The 17213-nt window shown below is 42.9% G+C and overlaps 1 protein-coding gene across 4 annotated transcripts in view; it reads right to left on the reverse strand.

Annotated features, from left to right (window-relative positions):
• Positions 1 to 5237: 5237 nt before the first annotated feature.
• PER3 (period circadian regulator 3) overlaps positions 5238 to 17213 on the reverse strand; it is a 39227-nt gene continuing 27251 nt past the window's right edge. For 3 of the 4 annotated variants that reach the window (XM_083162941.1, XM_083162942.1, XM_083162943.1), the window contains exons 15-22: positions 16298 to 16422; positions 12920 to 13123; positions 11787 to 12044; positions 10376 to 11121; positions 9963 to 10155; positions 7127 to 7304; positions 6656 to 6806; positions 5238 to 5839 (exon numbers count right to left, since the gene is read on the reverse strand). In XM_083162941.1, coding sequence (XP_083019067.1) covers positions 5684 to 5839; positions 6656 to 6806; positions 7127 to 7304; positions 9963 to 10155; positions 10376 to 11121; positions 11787 to 12044; positions 12920 to 13123; positions 16298 to 16422 — 2011 coding nt within the window. In that variant the 3' untranslated portion in view covers positions 5238 to 5683. The remainder of the gene's footprint in view (positions 5840 to 6655; positions 6807 to 7126; positions 7305 to 9962; positions 10156 to 10375; positions 11122 to 11786; positions 12045 to 12919; positions 13124 to 16297; positions 16423 to 17213) is intronic. The other variant, XM_083162944.1, reaches the window with a different exon arrangement.

Genomic DNA, 17213 nt, shown 5'->3' on the forward strand with positions numbered 1-17213 from the left:
AGTATACATTAGGCTTGTGTTAGTATTATGGTTAGTGTACATTAGGGTTAGTGTTAGCAATATGGTTAGTATACATTAGGCTGGTGTTAGCATTTTGGTAAGTATACATTAGGGCTAGTGTTAGCATTATGGTTAGTATACATTAGGCTGGTGTTAGCATTACGGTTAGTATACATTAGGGCTAGTGTTAGCATTACGGTTAGTATATATTAGGGCTAGTGTTAGTATTATGGTTAGTGTACATTAGGGTTAGTGTTAGCAATATGGTTAGTATACATTAGGCTGGTGTTAGCATTTTGGTAAGTATACATTAGGGCTAGTGTTAGCATTATGGTTAGTATACATTAGGCTGGTGTTAGCATTACGGTTAGTATACATTAGGGCTAGTGTTAGCATTACGGTTAGTATACATTAGGGCTAGTGTTAGCATTATGGTTAGTATACATTAGGCTAGTGTTAGCATTATGGTTAGTATACATTAGGGCTAGTGTTAGCATTATGGTTAGTATACATTGGGGTCAGTGATAGTATTATGGTTAGTATACATTAGGGCTAGAGTTAGCATTATGGTTAGTGTAGATTAGGCTAGTGTTAGCATTATGGTTACTATACATTACGATTAGTGTTAGCATTATGGTTGCTATACATTAGGCTGGTGTTAGCATTATGGTTAGTATACATTAGGTATAGGATGCCATGAGATGCGATATTGTATACAATATTATATACAATAATTGTAATGTGTATGGGCACCTTAAGAGTTGATCACTAATATAAGAATTTGCTAAATGAGCGATTATCAAATAATTATTCACATTGTGCATGTGAATCGAATGTGTGATCCCGAATAAGGATAGAAAATGCATATTGATTATACATGCAGGGTTAGTATGCGTTAGTGTTAGTAGGTAGTTAGTATACGTTAGGGTTTCTAGTCCATATAATGGCAACTAGAAACTCAGTCATATATATCAAGTGTTAATAAACTTCTACAAGTAATGAAGGTGTTATTGCAAGAAACAAAAGTTAAACAAATCACTGAAATAGCACAAAAATTCCTCTTTCGAAATAAAGGCCAAGGTACACACCTCTCTGCTCTACTCGTCCTTAGGTAAGAATACATATACATTACACTACCAAGTTCCTCACTTATAGAGATAGACAGACTTTATTACATCAGGAGTTTTTGACTAAACTCATATGTGCACTTATTATGTCTTGAATCACAATTTTGGTTTGAATATCCTAGGATATTATGTAGGAATATTGCACCGAATTATGGGCCTGACACCATACAGCAACACTGATATATAAAGTACACCGGTATGGATTCATTAAATAAACAAGCTGAACCCTTCTCCAGGCTGGTAGTGATGGCAGGTAGGGATGTCACAGTCAGTTAGACAGCGCATTGTGACATCACACACATGGGATAATCAGCTGCTGTGTTAGGAACCTCACTTCTCAATACGAGTTGCCAGAGGAAGGAGCTTTCTAGAGAGAGAGAAAGAAAAACAAACAAAAAAAGACAGACAGTTCTTGGCCTGAGACTGAAAATGTCTCTAGGCTTGAAGAGACCTCCGGGCCTCCCTCTTATGGATGAGGAGGAGATGGCCACGGATTCTTATTTAGAAATGGTCACTTACCATTCTGTGACTATTGATACCATATTCACATCCCATGATGAAGGAAAGGTGGTATATTACTCAGGAGATGATGAAGAGGAAGATGTCACACCAGAGATGCCTTTATATGAGGAAGTCACTTACCATTCTGTGACTTTTGCCACAATGTTCACATCCCCTGGTGAAGGAAATGTGGTATACTACTCAGGGGATGATGAAGAAGAGGAGGATGTCACCACAGAAATGTCTCTAGGTGAGGAAGAAAGATCTCCCAGCCTGACATATACAAAAGAACAACAGCCAGAGACAAGCACTGAGACATCACTTCCAACTGCCATATTCTATACTGGCGATGACAATGGTGAGGGTGATAGCAGGGAGGCAGTCACATCTGATGCTGAGAAACACCTCCAGATGTCCAGCCCAAACATCTCAGATAATGGATATATGGATAAGGTCAGTGGAGGAGAAGATCTCTGCAATGATGAGAAATGTGATGCAGTCATATTAATCCAAGATACTGATGAAGACCTCATTGACACAGAGAATTGCCATCCACAGGAGAAACTCAATGTGAGGGATGGATGGTTGGATAACACCATGGAAACATCTCCAGACAAGAAAAGACCTCCCAGGCTCATGTTCATGAAAGAGGGGGAGCCAAACATAAATAGGTACCCTGTAGTTCTTGGCACCATCCCCAAGAAAACATCTCTAGGGGAGAACAGACCCCCTGGCCTCATTATCGTAGAAGAGCCTGGGCCACAAATAAGCCCTGGACATGAAATTCTGGATGAAGTTTCCATGAACAAAACCAATGTGAAGACCGGGGTCCAAACAAAGCTGGGCAGGAAGTGTAAGGAGATCGACACTGAGATAGCCAGCAACACGAGGACACAGCCCAGAACTGTGTGGGGATGGCTTAGAACAATGCTGTGCCTGACAGTACATCACCTCACCACCTCACAGATGTATGTAACAACTCTGACCTTCTGATTTATTATTTACTATTGTACAATACCATCTGTATAACTAACTATGCCAACTGTATAACCAACTATACCAACTGTATAACATCTAAAAAATATATACCACCATAAAATAACATCAACAATCGTGTCTGTGTGTTTATGCTTTGTGTCCTTTTTGCACCCACTACCATGTATGCTGGTTTTGGTTCCAATCTATGCTATGCAGGTATAAATACAGGGGCCTGGTAAGGTGACAGGGTAATGCCCTGATGCTATGTAAGCATGCTCTAATATGGAGGAAATCATTTTCAGGTTCACCTTTGATGTGGGCAGTGTCTGATCTGAAGCTTCAAGTCCACAATTTGCCTCCGGCATAAAGTATGTAAGACAGGGGCAGTTATTCTAGTTCACTTGGAAAGGCACAATCACTCTCTAATGGACAAAACCATATGCACTGCAGGTGGGGCAGATGTAACGTGCAGAGAGAGTTAAATTTGGGTGGGGTTTGTACTTCAAACTGATACCTATAGTGCAATGTAAAAATAAAGCAGCCAGTATTTACCCTGCACAGAAACAAAATAACTCACCCAAATCTAACACTCTCTGCACATGTTACATCAGCCCCACCTGCAGTGCACATGGTTTTGTCCATTAGAGAGTTATTGTGCCTTTGTGAGTGAACTAGAATAACCCCCAGGGCACGTATTGAACAACCGGCATAAATAACATCCTTATTTTCTTTTCAATGGGCATATTTTAAATTCTAAGAAAAATTCTATTTTCTTATTACCAAATTACAGTGGTGAGTAATTTATATTAATATACTATGTCCTCTGGGGAATTGAGGCCTGCCACACCGGAAGCACTAAAACAGTGGTGGAACTTTGGGAAGGATGGGCATGGTCTTGCATGTACTAGGGCTGCCAAGCCCTGCTTTAATCATTTTGTGGGTATGTCCAGCACTCCCTGGTCAGCTGGTCAGCCCCCGACTCTCCTCCCTGCATAGCTGGCCTTCTGCCAGTGTCAAAGTTGGTTGATTGAAGGGCCCACCGAGGGGATTGTATTGGTAGGAGCCTATTTTTAGGGGTGTAGTTAGTCTCCAGAAAAGGCATGGCCAACTGTCCATTAGAGAGGACATTGTTGTGGCCCCTTGTCGAATAAATATCTATGTAGAGCGTTAACAGGCGCTAGTGTTAGAGCTAGTGGTAGAGTTAGTGTCAGCAGGCGCTAGAGCTATTGGTAGAGCTAGTGTCAGCAGGCGCTAGCGATAGAGCTAGTGACAGCAGGCGCTAGTGTCAGCAGGCGCTAGAGCTAGTGGTAGAGTTAGTGTCAGCAGGCGCTAGCGTTAGAGCAAGTGGTAGAGTTTGTGTTAGCATGGGGCTAGTGTTAGAGCTAGTGGCAGAGTTAATGTTAGCAGGTGCTAGAACTAGTCACAGAGTTAGTGCCAGCAGGTGCTAAACTAGTCGCAGAGTTAGTGCCAGCAGGCACTAGAGCTAGTGGTAGAAATAGTGTTAGCAGGTGCTAGCATTAGAGCTAGTGGTAGAGTTAGTGTCAGCAGGCGCTAGCGTTAGATCTAGCGGTAGTTCGTGTCAGCAGGCGCTAGGAATCGCGTTTGTGTGAGATGTTGACATTTCAACATGACTTTATGTCAGTGCTCACATGTCCCAAGTTGACATGACGACTATTGGACACGATTCAGATCTGCGAGTATACGCAGCCTAGCGAATAGCCAAGCGTCACCTGCCCACATCCCCTCGCTAACATGCAGGGGGATGTGTACAAGAACACATCCCCTTGCATGCGGACGTAGGGTAGAGAATTAATTTGATGGTTGCCGACCATCGAATGATTTCTCTCCCCTTCAGTAATAAAAGACAATGAGAACTGGCTTTTATTACCATCGGAGATCATCAAAAAGGGGGCGGGCGATGAGGTCATGTGACGAAAGGACACAGTCTGAAGGTGCCCATACACGGTACAATATCTCCATGTGTTTTGAACTAGATTGTATCCCATGCAATTTGCGTGCGCTGTGCTCCAAAGGCTATTTCAAAAAGCACGGGCTGCACAGACTTTATGTGCTGTGCGATGGGATGCCCACGGGAGCACGCATTGCATGGCACCCTCGCACCATGTATGGGCACCTTAAGTGTACCACTGCGCTTGCCACACTATTCTATTCTCCCTCCGTGCCCTAGTGGATGGTTGGGCATGAAATACCCACCACCTGTCGGCACAAAAAAAAAACACGAAAAACTAATTTAGAATTTTAACGGTCAACCTTCCAATTGTTGACCTAATGCTTGTGTCGACCTTCCAACCCTGTCGACCTTAGCCATGTCAACCTATTTCTTGTGTCAGCCATCAGTGGTCAACCTAAAGCATGTTGATCTTATATGAGTCAACCTAATGACTATCCCTGTAGATCTAGCAACTGAAACCAGATTACAAAATGGCGGCGGGAACTGGGGTTTTATATTTTATTTTCTCTTCACTCTATTAAGGGTATGAAAACATATTGGACATTTCCTGCCTGCTAAATAAGGTGGAAACTGTAAACGTTCCGTGTCACATGACGGGAAGAATCCTGGTTTTCCGCTATCACCACTTTCAGAACCTGAGAAATTCACGATAAACAATCTTTATTTCTAAAGGTCATTTTAATCAACAGAGCAATTTACAAATAGAAACAAAATGTCTTTAAACCACAGGATTCTAGTACTTCCTTTAATGTCGGTGGTATTTACAGATAAGAGAAACTTAAACCGTAAAGTGCACGAAGAAAGCGACGAGATCTGGAAAACCATCTGGAGGGTCTTCAGGTTCAGACAACGTATGGTGCATTTTCCAAAACAAGACAGTGTCCACCATGAAATGTAACAGCTGTGTCCATAATACTAACGTATGGCTGCAGATTGGGCAGTAGAGGGTCTTGTACAACAAAGAAAACGTAGTTACTTGCTTCTTTCACAGATTTGTAAGGACTCTAGAAAGAACGCAAAGCTTCCAGTTCCTTGGTGCAGTGGTCGACGGACATAAATAAAACATCTTAGAAAAAAAACAATTATTTACAAAAAAATTCAAGTCTCAGTTTGTGGTCTCTCTCGGATCGCAATGACTGTTCCGGCACGGCGCTTGCGGCAACGGCTGTATTGTAACTTGTGTTGAGTCTGCTTCCGTAGCTTTCTCATTTTCGTCTCCGGGTTGGATGCTCGCGGCGGCCTTCACACAGCTGATACAGCCCTGTAGAGAGAAGAAATTTGTGAGATTGCACAACTATAAAAACAATTCCATGCCAATGTGTTACATCACAGAGGTGTGTTTGGGTTTAGTGACCGCGCTTTGAATCTCACATTTCAGAACAGAAACCGCTGAAAAACGTAACGACCATATTATTTATGAACAATTATTATGTAGTGCAAGTATATTGTGCTTTACATACAGATCATAGGGACAACTCATCTGCCACTTATGCCCCGTGGCACCAGAGTTTGAGCCAGAACAGACTGACACAAAAAAAGTCACATGCCTGTTATATTCCTACAACAGGCTGTATTGAGAGTGCAGTGGTTGGCATTGCTGCCTGACAGCACAGAGATCATGGATTGGTTTACCACCGTGCCCATAACTGTGTGGAGTTTGTATATTCTCTCTCTTGTGGGTTTCCTCCTACAATCCAGATACATACTATTATGTGAATTTATGACAAATGAAACTAGGGGCCCAATTTTCCCAGCATAGGCACGCCTATGAAACGCTGGGCGGGCCCCAGCAAACGCCTCCTGCCGATCACTCGTGCACTGCCGAAGAGAAACTCTTTGGAGTACAGAGTAAAAATGGCGGAGTGGGCAGTTTCCTTGTATCTACGGTGCTAGAATTATTGAGACGCCTGATCTAGACCGGCATCTAATTCAGTGGCCTAACATTTGCCACGTAGACTGCAGAATCTGGTCACCTAAACAAGGACGTTTCTTCTGCTTGTGAAAAACAATCCTGTATGTAGAAATTCACTAAATTCTCAAGTATGATCGCCTAGACCCATGAGACTGATCTACTTACTTGAGTGTCTATCTCTTGAGGTATGGTGCGATTTCTAATCCAAGAATGCACTTCCGCCAGCTCCTCCTTCTGCTCTTCTGTAAACCAGGGCTGCTTGTTACGCATTGCAGTCAGCTTCTCTAGATCTTGTTTCAATATCGCCTCCTTATCCCTGTAGGAAACAAAAATAAAAATAAGGCGAGGTTAGATACGTGGACCCCAGACGTACAAGAAGCACCAAAGTGCACCTATCGGAGAGTTACTCTTTTACCTAAACCATTGTCGCTTCCCCATAAAGAGAAATACATTGGGAACAGCTAATGTCTGTACAAGAAAGGCGGGAATTCTAATAACCTGATGCAAATAAAAAAAAAAAATTCTCCAAAAACAAAAATATCTCAGCAGCTAAATGCATGAGCAAGAGTTTGCTTTATTTTTTCATTATCTTTTTAATTTAGGGCTCCAATAACGTGTGTCATGTCTACTTCTTACCTCTCTGGGACCTGGTAGGTCATCATAATAGGAGTAGGTGTGCGCTCTATCATAGCCCATATAGAGTCTCCAGCAGCTTTGGGGAACGAGTCTGGATCCACAACTTCCTGACGTTTGTGCCCCTTCTTGGAAGTATCAGAGGATTTGCTAGCAAAATAGTTGCTGCTGTTACTACTCCCTTTATGTGTTAATAGACAAAAAAAGAGACAGAACAAAATAAAAACATGTAATATAGATAACCCACAATGATATTACTGAACAACAGGTACTCAGATCACTGCTATACAGGGCTACAACTTCAAAGGAGAAGCTAAAGAGACAGACAATGACTACATTCTGTTTACCGTGCTCTTCAGACACTGGGGCAGATGTATTAAGCCTTAACAAGAGATAAATTCAAGTGTGATAAGGAGAGATAAACGTCCAGCCAATCAGCTCCTTACTGACTTTTTTTAAACACAGCCTGTAACTTGGCAGTTAGCAGGTGATTGGCTGGACGTTTATCTCTCCTTATCACCCTTGGAATAATCTCTTGTTAAGGCTTAATACATCTGCCCCTTTGATCTTTATACAGATCGATGATTGATACTTCAGTCTCCTGGGCAGCTCCTTCAGCAGTATGCTTACACTAGACATCCCGATTCCCCGTGCCGGTAACCAGAAGCACCATGCTTCTGTACCTGCACCAGACTTACGCCGCTACACCCCATGCACCGGGCACCTAGCCATGTTAATGTGGATCATAGGGTCAACCATCAATGTTGACTCTGAAAAAAGTCAACAAAAGCCATAGGTCGACATGGAAAAGGTAAAAATTTCTCAAGGGTTTTTCATTGTTAAGGTCGACTTGAGCCCCCAATTAGCTTGCGACTTCGGGGATGGCGCCTCGCTCTGCTATTGCGGTGCTCGACGCACTTACTATTCCCATTTGTTGTCCCGGTGGATCGGAATGCAGTAAAGAGTCCAAAGAAAGAAAAAAATAGGTACTTTTCATGTGTCGACCACTGCCATGTCGAATGGATTACTTGTGTCACCCTTTTGCCAATGTCATCCTAGTGCATCTCACCCTTGTGCCTGACCTATTGACACTGTTCACCTAGCATTAGGATACAGTTATGGTGCTACAAAAGAAAAAACTGGAATAAACACAGTGCATAAAGGGCCTGATTCAGACACACTGGCTGAGGCATTCTTTCACTGCCTAGCAAGCGCGTGAACTCCGCCTGGGGGAGCGAAAGCCTGCCCGCTTTGGCGTGCGAATGGGTGTGTACACTTACACATCCATTCGCATGTGGGCAAAAAATCATTCGATGGTCGCCAACCATCAAATGATTTTTTACCCCGTTCGCAAATCATTTTTATTTGGCTAGGAGATGTCAGAACTCGCAGCGGGAGCAGAGGTCATGTGACGTCAGCCGACCGTACCATGCAGGCTTCGACCAGTCTGCGTTCGCATGGGGAGGCACAGTTTTCCTGGACACACCCACCATTTTTTGTGCCCATGCATCAGTGAGTGTGATACTCACCGGAGGTGTCCACACAGCTGATCTGCACATATGTATTTTCGCTGATACGCATGCGCAGACCCAGAAAAAACAGACCCTGCAGAAAATTTGCCGAAGACCGATCCAACCTGAATTACCCCCAAAATTCAAAACTGCTGAAGGTAGTCTGCCAAGAAGGTGAAGGCTATTTATTATTAACTACGTACAAGCCTAAGCGTTAGGATTTTTAGGCCCCATGAAGCTAAAGACAGATAAAACAGCAAAAGCGTGTGAAGCACTTGGTGTACAAAGACAAGAAGCTCTAACAATGCAACAGGCAGCTACATGGTAGAGTGACCGCTCGGAGAATGAGGGAACAGAAGAGCGAATGGCTTATACCATGCAGTGGGTGGGGCCTGCAGTTTCCCGCTATTGTCTGGATATTATTCTTCATGTGAATACAAACCAAACAAAAGATCTACGCAAATAAAAAGTTCACGGTCACTCTTGGCAACAGAATGGAAAGCGCACACATAAGTAACCTGTAAAACATATGGCAAACATTATCTTTAGTAAAATACCCAAACAATGGTTAGAACTAGAAATATATATATAAAAATAAAAAATAAAAAATAAACACTCATAATGGCTTTCTATTGGTTATGAAAAAGACTAAGGGTGCATACACACTGTACAATTTTTTTGACCAATTTGGTTGAAAGACATTTACATTGAACCCAGTGTCCTGGACTTAAGATGTTGACTAAAGATATTGACGACAGACGAAAGAAGAAAGATCTAGCTACAGTTTATAGGCTCTTTTTGAAAGATATTCAAATTGAGCTGCATGCACAGTTGACGAACAATCTTGATGAACAACTGGCGGGTATGCGCATCATCATTCATCGTTTGTTTGTTGACAATATCTTTTGTCAACATCTTTCGTCCAGGACACTGGGTTCAATGGAAATGTCTTTCAACCAAATTGGTCAAAAAAATTGTACAGTGTGTATGCACCTTAATATTAAAAAGCAAAAAGACTGGTTAGTTTTAGTATTATTCGAGGGGCTTAAACAGATTAGAAACAATAGCCTAGTCTCAGTTTTACTTACCCACAAAATCGCTATGTGGTCATTGTAACTAAGGCGAATTGTCCAGCCCTGACGACACCTAGAACGTATGTTCTTTATTCAGTTATTCACTGATACCAAACAGGTATACAGTTCAATGTATGACAAGTTAATGTTTTGTTGGGTCCATTGTTTGAGCATTGTTAGACTAGGATAATGGATACTTACAACAGTTATGTTACTTATTTAGGTCAACCTGAAACTTTTTAGAGTCGGACATACCTATGCCACTTCCTGAGGTCCCGTTTGAGGTAGAACCATTAGAGCCAGACCGTAAAGAGCTGGAATTAGCTGATCCACTTCCTGAGGCTGCTGACCCAGTACCAGACTGGGAATCCTCCTGCAGCAAGAGGTCAAAAAGTTCACTAGAAGCAGAGTGACTATCGTTGTTCCCGCTGTCCTCCGCTCCGTCCACCTGGAAGAGGAGACACTTGGCTTACTATGGCACTAAAGTCATTTAGACTTATGCATATACATTATAAGAAAAACTTCTGTATTCAAAATGTCTGCCTCCGAAGGGCTCTGCAAACAACTGTATATAGCGCGCTCACGGAGCTGAAGGATTTTGGTGCACCGTGAAGGGAAGAATGCAATGTTTCAGTCAAAACAATCCCAAATTCTGCAGTTATACTTACACATTTAATGTCCGTTAGGCTTTCAATCTTGGTTCCTTCTGGAGGTTCTACTGGTTTTGGCAACTCCTCTTGGAGAAGAACTAGCTGTAACGGAGAGCTGCTTCTCGAGTTACTGAAAAGATGTGGGTCTTCGCTTTGTACATCTTGATGTCCTTCGGCTGACATGGGGGAAGATGCTCGAGAGGCTGGGTCAACAAAGTCTGTAGGAATCTGCGAGGGCACATTTTGGGAAGCGCTGGGCATTCCAGTGTATGGGAAAACAGGTGGACAGGGGTATTGAGGAGGGAAGAATGGCTGAGGTATTTGTTGGTTCATTGGTGGATACATGTTATAGTTGGGGAGGATAACAGCCATGAGAGGACCCACGTACGGAGATGGGAAAGTTGAGAATGGCTGCATATTGTAGGAAAGGTTTGATTGTTGTACAGACTCCGGAGCTATGGAAGCGTTACAGTCTCCTGCCACGGTGGCCGCCATGTGTGGGAGCGGAAACCCAGGCATGTGATAGGCAGGTTGGATCGGGATCATTACTGGGGGAGCAAAGGCCATGTTTGAAGGGCTTGGATGAGATACTTCGGATGGTGGCCAAGACTCTGGCAAAGGCCCCTGTCTTCTTGGTCGTGGAGGTAAGTTAGGGTGAGAACCATTGCTGTCCGATGACTCCATGGGTTTCTGCCTCTTGTGTTTGCCCTGCTTTTTGCCCTTTTTCCAAGCAGCAGGTGTCGTTTGTGGAGAAGAATGTTCTCCTGTGGAAATAAACCATTGGTGAAATGCTATAGAAGCTCCCAGATATAAAATTAAGAGTTTATGAACATGTAACATGCCTTTAATCAGTAAGAGTCAATAAACGGGACATAAATCACAATTCAAATGGTGAACATTTATCTTGGTTTGGATATGGAACCCATTTGTGTACAGTAGGTCTGCAGTGTGTACATAATACCCCATTACCCACCAGCCTAAATTCCATGGTTGGCCTGAGGCTAGCAACTAGCGATGGTCTGAAAGGTTCCGTGGCCAAATTTGCCGGAATTTCAATCCTGCTAGCAGAGTTCATCAGAGCTTCTGCCCTGCAAATAGTGCTACAAGCTCCCAGCCGCCGCTGCCCGGACATAGGGGGGGGGGGGGGGGGGTATGGTTCTCTCCCCCCTCACGCCAGAAAATGCAAGGACTGGCTGGAGTGAAAGGGGCCAACCCATGGTACTAGTGGGAGGACTTAAGATGGGTACACAGTATCCGATCTGAATGAACGATATGTACAAAAATGATATGGTTAGTTCGTGACATCATTGTGCATATCGTTGTGCATCCACTATATATTGTCAGTGACTCCATGTTCGGTGGGGGTCCCGGTGACGTCACTGAACAATATGGTGAGCGATAGATGTATGTTTGAACGTTAGACAGTTACCTTGTATATCTTGTTCATGGGAGCAGGCCTTGCTTTGACTGTCTTGCTGGAGGTAGCTACTGTAAGGAGACTGCAGGATCCTCTGCCTGAACCGATCCACGTAATTTTGCTCCTCTTTTTGGGTATGTGCAGACAGAACCTCCTTTGTTAATCCGACTAGTTTCAATTCCTCTGGAGCCACAGTGGAACCGGCTGCCTGTGAGGACCGCATCTCAATCTGTTCACTACCACCTGCAGCATCTTCTATCGCTGTGATCTCTGAACACATGGAAAGTAACAAGCGATTTGTCAAAACGTTTTCTTTTTTAAAGCATAAAGAAATTTAAAATACCACAGCAGTTTAAAAAAAAAAAAAGTCTAAACAATAAAAAAAAAAACAACAACAGAAAAACAGACTATCAACCTGCAAAAATAAATACAAAAGAAATTTAAAAAAAAAAAAAAAGGATCATTTTTTTTTTGCCATATAGGGAAAAACCTTAAAAATACTTATTCACGAGAACAATTTAGGAGTTGTTTTGGTCTCCAAAATGTTATTTCAAGATATTTCGTATGAACCCCTAACAAAAAGCACTATGCATTATATAACACATGTTATATAATTATATTTAAATCTGGCTTTTACATTTCTAAATAAAGTTGTTTTACAATTTGAGTATATTATTTTTGCCAGAATAATAAAAAAAGGATAATAAAAGGAGGTCTTGAAAGAAAAAAAAAAAAAAAGAAAAAGAAAAAAAAAAAGGATCAATGAACTTTGGACTTCAAAAAGTGGAAATGTGCTTTGTAGCCAATATCAGAGCACCTCCGTTCTTGAAATCAAGGTGTTAAAATCTCTTGATTTTAGCCCCATATTAATATTTTGCTACTGTAGAAAAAAAAAAATATTAAAAAATTCTATTATGAACCAGTTGTGGGTTTCCAAAATTCTTGAAGGACAGTGCTTTGCTGGATGAGGTTTCCCTTGCATCCAGAAGGATATTTACCATCAGGCAGTGTCACGTATTCTATTAAAAAGGGTATGGCTCCTATTTTGAGCACATACGGGAAAACGTTGGCATACGAGACGGTATAAGCTGCAGGAAAAGAATGCGGTTATGATATCCTCTAGTATATGCAACCACGATAGGTACCTGACTCGGGCTGTGGAACATGTACAATGGTACTGCTGTAGCTACACTGGCTGGTGACTGAAACCACACTCATGGCCTTGATGGACAGTGTCAGATCGGTCAGTGGAGCTCCCACCACAGCGGCTGTTGTCTGAGCATCGGTGGGGACCATCGATTCGGTGGATAACGGGCTCGTGGAGATTGGCGCGGTTAATCCAGGAACATCTTGCAACGATACAAGACAAATTCGTAGACACTTGGAAGAGTTTGAAGGGTAAATATCAAGTTCTTTCCTGACTTTTGGAAAAACCCGGATTGGGTCCTCATCAAAAGTTTGCCAAGTGTTGAGACGCAACAGCAAGTTTCGGAAACAAAATAGCCCAGGTTAGGAATAGTTTATTTCAAATCTTGCGAATGATCTCTCCACAAAAGATGTATTGGTTGGAAACGTTTGATGAAGTGACCCAGTACTGGCTAGTCACAGATGTTCTAGCATAATGCTTGGTGATCGGGGTCCGTTTAACACCATTTAAAAAAGTGACAAGATATTTTTTTTTATTTTTTTGTCTATAGATCTGTCCAGTTTCCTGACTGTACTCCAGCACATAGTGATAAGCTTTCAGGTTTGTAGAGAAAAAAAACTATGCGGATGTGAGTGATCAAAGTGTACCAGTTTCCTTACACTTGTACCTCGTGCCTCAGTGATGTTACTGGTTTCCAAGTTACGGGCAAGTTGCATTCTCAAGTATTCTAATAGGCTAGCAATACAGGCCATGTGCAGGTGGCAGGTACACTTTAAAAAAGTGAAAGTACAATTTATCACATGTGCGGAAGATCTGTATTGAGACATCTGTCTGGTGTTCGGTCACATGGGAGTATAATGAGGGACACAGAAATAAATGGCACACAGCAATACATTCTGGCATTAATGAGCTGGAACTGAAAACAACCAACCAGAGAAGGGTATCGTATGAAAGACCAACAGTTGGGATTACGACATCAGTATACCGACATCGAAATCATGACCGCTGGTACTCCCACAGGGGGGGCGAGCGCCAAGAAGCCTTTTTCAGGATCGGTGGCACACCACAGGATCTAATTTTGGTCTATGGGGGTTGTAGCCCCCACGAGGGAGAATAGTTGGTCAGTCGGGATTCCGTCGGGCCATCACCGCCAGAGAACTCCTTATATTCATCCATTACAAACTGACAACAGCCAACTTCCAGCTGGTTGTAATCAGTTTCACCAAATTGATGACTTGTATTCAAATCAGGTGCGGTACAATAGATATAGAGTAAAAAGATAGGTCACTAGGCCGACATACAAAAGGTCAAAGGGTACAAAAAAGGTTGAAACTAAAGGTTATATTCACTAAAGCTTAAAAACTGAACAGAGGTGATGTTGCTCACAGCAACCAATCAGATTCTGTCTATCATTTCTAGAAAGTAATACAGAAAAGATATAGATAGGATCTAATTGGTTGCTATAGGCAACATCACCACTTTTTTTGTTTTAAGCTTTAGTAAATTTGCCCCTAAAAAGAGAAAAATAAGATCTACTTTTTATCTGTCAACCTTTTCACCCCGTGTGTCAACCATTTGAGATCGACCTAATGACAGTCATCAATTTACAGTAGATAAACCAGATACCATCCAAATCACAAGTAATTATTTGTATAGACCATATACTGTATAACAGAGAACACGAATACAGATAAAGAACAAGCAGTATTACACATGGTGTCATCGGTTCTTCTGCTTAAATGGAAATGAGTCCGCCTCAATGGAAACCACCCTTGTGAATCTGATAAACATCAAGACTGTCCCCTCCTACAGGCTACAGGCACAGACCTATGGTCATACAAAAGTACAGAGGTAGCCTCACGCACCTAGCCACAATACGCCTGGTGTGAGTAAGCCGCCAGGTGCTGTGCCGCTGCTAGAGCTGGGCGCCTTTGTCACATCTTTCTTTGACCAAAAATGCCTCTTCATTGCAAGGAGATGCATCCAGGGCTGACCAGGTAACTGCACTCACTAGGTTTATATGCGACACTAGTATAGGGTTTTCTAAGTCTTTATACAAAAGCACAATGGAACAAAAAAGACCACCTGACATTTGCCCAGGACAGGTTCTCAGTACACTAACACTCACCAGTGCCATGCTCACTGACTGCGCTGAGACGATAGCTCTATAATTTATTCCAGTGGGGTATATGGTTGCAAGCGGAAGGGACTAGATTGATAGTGCCAGTATAGCACTTCCTGCTTTACTGAGGTGAGGAAAGAAGCAGTAGCGATGAGATGTATGACTGGGGAATCCACGGATCCCGGTCAGGGCTCATAGTGCATCAGCTTAGTGTTGATGCGCGGTCTTTACCCCCTGCCCAGATCCACTTGTCATGCGTGAGATCTCCCATGCGGCCCGGAGCAAGCAGCTGCCGCAGCCAGAGACAGGGCGGTTGCTGTTGCGGTGAAAGGGCAATGCCACCTGCAGATGTTGATAGCTGCAGGTTGCAGAAAGGTAGCTGCTACTGACCATTCCTATATGAAGTGGGAAATTGGCCCACTAAATTGGCCAACAACAACAAGGGCACATTGCCACACTTCTCCCCCTTAATACATGGGGCAGAGGGCAGAAATGATACCACTTCTGCCCCATACCGATGATTCATACATCTACCCCCAGGAGAGGTAAGAGTGCAGCCTAGATTGTGCATTCTATGAGCTATTCACTGCATTTACTATGGGAGACAGGAGATCTGTAGGGGTCCTATAAAAGCATAGGAAAGAAAGAAGGGGGTATCTAAATCTAAACTAGAGGGAACACATTGTCTCTAGCAACCTTTCAGTTTGTAGTTCACATTTACCAAGAACAGTCTATAAAAAGAAGTAGAAATTAAACACTTGCTATGGGCAAGTTCCAGCTTAACCCGACAGCCCACCCCAGTGTTCTAGAATGATTATCAGTCGTCAAGAAGATTTTGGGATGACACTAATTTCAACATCTGTGCATTTACCCTGTCCTATTGATGTATGTTTGTCCCAACAATGTAGACAAAGCTTATGCAAAGACCTACACCCCTCATTGGTGGCATCCTAAGCACCGGCCTTTATAGACTCTCATAGCCGATCGCTAGAATACATCTAGACTCGAAATAGTGTCAAACTCATGGCCCTCCAGCTGTTGTGAAACTACACGTCCCAGCATGCCCGGTCTCAGTTTTAGCAACCCATGATATAACCTCTGTGGCAGGGCATGTTGGGATGTGTAGTTCCACAACAGCTGGAGGGCCATGAGTTTGACACCACTGATCTAGAGCCTGCAAACACTTCATATTATTTTATTGTATTTGACAATGGAGCAGCAATTATTTTATTGAGAGTATCATTAATCTTTTACCTTCAAAACCCTCGAGGTCATTCTTCCCCGGGAGACCCTGCTTATCATCTTCTGAGGAGGACGTAGTGTTGGTGGAGGACTCGCACTTCCGCTTTAAAGCTGGGATGTTGTAGCTCTCTAGGTACCTGAAGAGAAAACATGTACTGGACTGTAATTTATGCTGGGACTGGAGAGGACACCTTATCAATCATGAACATGGCTCTATAATAACATATGCTGTAACTCACAGCTAACAGACATCAGCAGTCATTAGCTGAATGCATTCGGCTGATCAGAACGAATATGTGAAACGTACAGAGCCAGCTTCTGCTATCAGTGCCCTGTCATTGCATTAGCAGCATCGGATAATGCAACTCTAGAACCCAACCTCCGCGGTGCCAGTCACATTAAAGCAGGCTTGTTGCAAATTAGGAGAACAAAATAAGAGCAATTTGCAGACTGTGTGTCTGTTTATCCCTCGTTAATTAGGAGCTCTAAATGCCTTATGTAATTAATACAGAACCCCACTGCTCTTTCAATATGTACTACTACACAGTACATATTAGAATGAATTTCCCAGCAGTATTGCTGATGTTCACTTCTTTACAAAGGGAATCGGTACATCTGTCAGAACAGACTTAGGTCTACAGTCATTAGGTCGACCCCGGAAGGTCGACTGTCCCCAAGGTCGACAGGGTTAAAGGTCGACATGGCTCAATGTCGACATGACTTAAGGTCGATAGTCATTAGGTCGACATGAGTTTTCCACTGTTTTTTTGACCCGAATGTTGACACAGTCGACATGGACACAGTTGGAGTTGAACCGCAGCTGCTCGCCATGCTTCGGGCATGGTGCCTCGCTGCACTCGGCACACTATTTTATTCTCCCACCACGCCCTAGTGGATGGTAGGGCATGAAATACCGCCTGTCGGCACA

Source organism: Crinia signifera, chromosome 19, assembly GCF_055691185.1.
Source record: "Crinia signifera chromosome 19, ASM5569118v1, whole genome shotgun sequence".
NCBI lineage: Eukaryota > Metazoa > Chordata > Amphibia > Anura > Myobatrachidae > Crinia > Crinia signifera.